The sequence below is a fragment of the Procambarus clarkii genome, chromosome 21 (assembly GCF_040958095.1).
Source record: "Procambarus clarkii isolate CNS0578487 chromosome 21, FALCON_Pclarkii_2.0, whole genome shotgun sequence".
Classification (NCBI taxonomy): domain Eukaryota; kingdom Metazoa; phylum Arthropoda; class Malacostraca; order Decapoda; family Cambaridae; genus Procambarus; species Procambarus clarkii.
In genome coordinates this window covers 22,573,508-22,578,834 of record NC_091170.1, presented here as the reverse complement: position 1 = coordinate 22,578,834, position 5,327 = coordinate 22,573,508, and the positions used below count along the sequence as shown (strand labels likewise).

At 43.9% G+C, this 5,327-nt stretch overlaps 1 protein-coding gene across 1 annotated transcript in view; it reads right to left on the bottom strand.

Annotated features, from left to right (window-relative positions):
* Positions 1 to 3,727: 3,727 nt before the first annotated feature.
* LOC138367140 (uncharacterized) overlaps positions 3,728 to 5,327 on the bottom strand; it is a 2,409-nt gene continuing 809 nt past the window's right edge. Inside the window, exons 2-3 of the mRNA XM_069328543.1 lie at positions 3,985 to 5,327; positions 3,728 to 3,820 (exon numbers count right to left, since the gene is read on the bottom strand). The exon at positions 3,985 to 5,327 is cut by the window's right edge and continues 343 nt beyond it. Coding sequence (XP_069184644.1) covers positions 3,728 to 3,820; positions 3,985 to 5,327 — 1,436 coding nt within the window. The remainder of the gene's footprint in view (positions 3,821 to 3,984) is intronic.

Sequence of the window (5,327 nt, the reverse complement as noted above, 5' to 3'; positions counted from 1 at the left end):
ACCACAGTAGCTAGTGTGAAGGGTGGCATTAACCATTGTCGTTACTGTGAGGGGTGGCAGTAACCACAGTGGTTAGTATTATGGTGTCAGCAAGAACTGAGGTTAATTTGAGGGTGGCAATAGCCACTTTGGTTAGTGTGATGGTGACAGTAACCACTCTGCTTAGTTTGAGGGTGGCAGTAACCACTGTGGTTAATATGAGGGTGGCAGTAACCACTGTGGTTATTGTGTGGGGTGGCAGTAACCACTGTGGTCAGTGTGAGGGTGGCAGTAACCACTGCGGCTAGTATGAGGGTGGCAGTATCCTCAGTGGTTAGTGTGAGGATGGCAGAAACCACTGTGGATATTTTGAGGGTGGCAGTAACCACTGTGGTTAGCGTGAGGGATGGCAGTAACCATAGTGGTTAGTGTCAGGGTGGCAGTAACCACTGTGGTCAGTGTGAGGTTGGCAGAAACTATTGTGGTTAGTGTGAGGGGTGGCAGTATCCACTGTGGTCAGTTTGAGGGTGGCAGTAACCACTGTGTTCAGTGTGAGGTTGGCAGTTACCACTGTGGTCTGTGTGAGTGTGGCAGTAACCACTGTGGTCAGTATGAGGGTGGCAGTAACCACTGTGGTTAGTGTGAGGAGTAGCAGTAACCACTGTGGTCAGTGTGAGGATGGCAGAATCCATTGTTGACAGTGTGAGGGTGGCAGTAACCACTGTGGTCAGTGTGAGGATGGCAGTAACCACTGTTGTTAGCGTGAGGGTGGCATTAACTACAGTGGTTAGTGTGAGAGGTGGCAGTAACCACAGTGGTTTGTTTGAGAGTGGCAGTAACCACAGTGGTTAGTGTGAAGGTGGCAGTAACCACAGAGGTTAGTGTAAGTGTGACAGTAACCACTCTGGTTAGCGAGGGAGCCGGTCGGCCGAGCGGACAGCACGCTGGACTTGTGATCCTGTGATCCTGGGTTGAATCCCAGGCGCCAGCGAGACACAATGGGCAGAGTTTCTTTCACCCTACGCCCCTGTTACCTAGCAGTAAAATAGGTACCTGGGTGTTAGCCAGCTGTCACGGGCTGCTTCCTGGGGGTGGAGGCCTGGTCGAAGACCGGGCCGCGGGGACACTAAAGCCCCGAAATCATCTCAAGATAACCTCAAGATAGCGTGAGGGTGACAGTTACCACTGTGGATAGAGTGAGGGTGGCAGTTGCCACTGTGGTCAGTGTGAGCATGGCAGTAACCACTGGGGTTAGTGTGAGGGTGACAGTAACCACTGTGGTTAGCGTGAGGGTGACAGTAACCACTGTGGTCAGTGTGAGGGTGGCAGTAACCACTGTGGTCAGTGAGAGATTGGCAGTAACCACTGCGGTTACCGTGAGGGGTGTCAGTAACAACTGTTTTCAGTGTGAGGGTGGCAGTAACAACTGTTTTCAGTGTGAGGGTGGCAGAAAACATTGTGGTTTGTGTGAGGATGGCAGAAACCATTGTGGTCAGTGTGAGGGTGGGAATAACCACTGTGATCAGTGTGAGGATGGCAGAAACTTATGTGGTTAGTGTGAGGTTTGCAGTAACCACAGAGGTTAGTTTGAGGGTGGCAGTTACTACTGTGGTTAGCGTGAAGTTGGCAGTAACCACAGTGGTTTGTATTATGGTGGCAGCAAGAACTGAGGTTAATTTGAGGGTGGCAATAACCACTTTGGTTAGTGTGATGGTGACAGTAACCACTCTGCTTAGTTTGAGGGTGGCAGTAACCACTGTGGTTATTGTGAGGGTAGCTGTAACCACTGTGGGAAAATCTGACTCCAATAACTTGTAATTAAATAAAATAATTCGATAGCTGTGAAGGACCACCACTTTTTGAGAAAAAGTGAGATTGCTCATTTTTATGCGAAATAAAAGTAAGTCGTCTAATGCGATTTTAATTTCTAATAAAAATAAATCGTCTAATGCGATTTCATTTCCCTGTTAACTCTTAGATAAGATTTCGGAAAGACACTTCCCATGTGGTTGTTGACAGCGTGTTGATGATGGTAGAACACTTAAGTTGATCTCCATTACACTTCGTCCAAGAGAATTATAGGAGCGGAATTTGCTCCAACGACTCTGGTCTTAACAATGGCTGACCTTCACCACCACTCCTGATGCTCCTGGCTCACTTTGTCCAGATGTCAGTAAGTGATAGAAGGGTCACATTTACTTTATTATGATACTGATAATTAAGTTAATTAAAAAAAGATGTTTTTATGATGTAATAAGTCCAAAGACTACTGTATTTAAGAATAATTCCCAACAGTATACCTGGTGAATTTATAATACTATGTAGCAATGATATCCCGTTTTCTATTCACTACAAGCTACATTTTCTATGGGTTAACTTGTGATATTATCTGCCTATTGTATGTAATATTATTAAATGGTGTCGGGGTTTCCGGCAAAACAAAATGAGACAATTGATTAAACTGATACCGAGAACTAGTGTCCTACGGATCTTAGTGAAACTGCATTTCTTATGTAATGGGAGTGAAATTAACCTGCACAAAAATGGGGGGTTACATGCTAAAAGATTAATGCATCCCTAGCATTATTCTGGTGCTGGTTCTTCACCAGAGTAAATAAATTATGAAGGTAAATAAGGTTGATTATATAATATTAATTTGTGGTAAATGCACCTCAATATACTACTAGAATAATGAATAGTACATGGTAAATCAATGGGTTAGCATAATTGATCTCTTTGGGTGATCACTACTATAACTACAGAGTTATTACTACTGATAAACATTATCAGCTTAGCTGTAAAACTAGAGAGGTGTAATCGGTTGCCACGCTCCACCGACGACGTGTTGCATCGAGCAAATTGTTGCACGTGAAGGTGGGGAAGCCTAGCACCTCGGTTGTCGTCGACCCGGAGCTGGAAGGCAATTACATTGTAGAAATCTTGTATATAACAAACTACAAGTACATCCTAAATTAAGGAAATCTTCCTAAATGGTATGATGATCATTGTAGAAATCTCCTGCAAATATCTGTGCAATTTATGTTCAAGCACTGAAAATTTCTTCTACAGAAATTTGAATATAATCGCCTATTTAGATTATAAAACTGTTAGAGAAGACACGTACGGGATTTTGTTATTTTATATACAGCATAACGACAACTAGCCTAAATGTTAACTGTGGCGACATGGTAACAAAAAGGAAATAATAGTTTCCGAGCCGCGTGTCCGTTGATGTAGAGAATTGTGCAAACTCTCGTCCTCCAGCTGCTGCTTGAAGGGCGTTAACTGTGGAATTGCAGATATGCTAGCTCTGGGACACGGTTGTGATGTGCCAAATGACGTGGCACCGCTCTACTGGTCATGGGAGCGATATAAGCCCGATCGAAACGTAGCTCTCTGTTGCACGTTGCTAATGGCGCCCGAGTCGTGTGGTGGCTGGCGACGTTCTCCCCGTCTTCTTCCTCTTCCCGATTGCGCATGCGCGGCTCTCGATAGACATCTCGAGCTTAAATAAATTGATATATATCGGAATTAACTAAGGAAAGAAGAGATGGTGACGAGTATTGATGTCGCATTTAATTCTTCTGTGTTAAAATATAACTTCGAGGAAATTAAAGTGAAATCATTAACATTAAAATAATTTCCTCTAGAATTGTTGATATCAACTAAATAAAGGGGTTGCAGTAAGCAGTAGAATGCTACGAAATTAAACTTATTAGTAAGAAAGTATTTTTAGTAAAAGAAATGATTAATTGGATTCTGTTATAAATCCAACTAAATGTGGAAAGAATTCATGATTCTGTCTGTCGTTCCTCGCGTCGTCACTCTGACTAGGAAGAATCTGGCAATATGTTTAATATAAATCATGATGATGATTAAATCTACAAGTTAGTAATTTTAGTAACTACTTGTGCTTAATACAAAGGTTGTATAAAAATACAAAGGTGTATGAAACTGTTGATTATTTCCAACAACCACTGTGGTTAGTGGAAGAGAGGCACTAACCACTGAGGATAGTGTGTTGGTGGTTGTAACCACTGTTGGTAGTGTTAGAGTAACAGTATCCACAGTGGTTAGTGTGAGGGTGGCAGTAACCACTCTGGATAATGTGAGGGTGGCAGTAAACACTGTAGTTAGTGTGAGGATGGTAGTTACCACTGTGGTTAGTGTAATGGTGGCAGTTACCACTGTGGTTTGTGTGATGGTGGCAGTAACCACTGTGGTTAGTGTGACGATGGCAGTAACCACTGTGGTTAGTGTGATAGTGGCAGTAACAACTGTGGTTAGTGTCAGAGTGGCAGTAATCAATGTTGTTAGTATGATGGCGGCTGTAACCACTGTGGTTAGTGTGAAGTTAACAGTAACAACTGTGGTTAGTGTGAAGTTAACATTAACAACTGTGGTTAGTGTGAAGTTAACAGTAACAACTGTGGTTAGTGTGAAGTTAACAATAACCACTGTGGTTAGTGTGAAGTTAACAGTAACCACTGTGGTCAGTGTGAAGTTAACAGTAACCACTGTGGTTAGTGTGAGGGTGGCAGTAACCACTGTGGTTAGTGTGAGGGTGGCAGTAACCATTGTGGTTAGTGTAAGGGTGGCGCTAACCATTGTGGTTAGTGTGAAAGTGGCAGTAACCATTATGGCAAATGTAAGAATGGCAGTAACCACTGTAGTTAATGAGAGGGTGGCAGTAACCACCGTGGTTAATGAGGAGTGGCCGTAGCCACTGTGGTCAGTGTGATGGTGGCTGTAACTACTGTGGTTAGTGTGATGGTGACAGTAACCACTGTGGTAAGTGTGAGGGGTAACAGTAACCTCTTTGGTTAGTATGAGGGTAACAGTAACCTTTCTCGTTAGTGTGAGGGTAACAGTAACTATTGTGGTTAGTGTGAGGGTGGCAGTAATCTCTTTGGTTAGTGTGAGGGTGGCAGTAATCTCTTTGGTTAGTGTGAGGGTGGAATTAACCGCTGTGGTGAGTGTGAGGGTGGCAATAACCGCTGTAGTTAGTGTGAGGGTGGCAGTAAACACTCTGGTTAGTGTGAGGATGGCAGTAAACACTCTGGTTAGTGTGAGGGTGGCAATAACCGCTGTAGTTAGTGTGAGGGTGGCTTTAAACACTCTGGGTAGTGTGAGGGTGGAATTAACCGCTGTGGTGAGTGTGAGGGTGGCAATAACCGCTGTAGTTAGTGTGAGGGTGGCAGTAAACACTCTGGTTAGTGTGAGGGTGGCAGTAAACACTCTGGTTAGTGTGAGGGTGGCAATAACCGCTGTAGTTAGTGTGAGGGTGAAATTAACCGCTGTGGTGAGTGTGAGGGTGGCAATAACCTCTGTAGTTAGTGTGAGGGTGG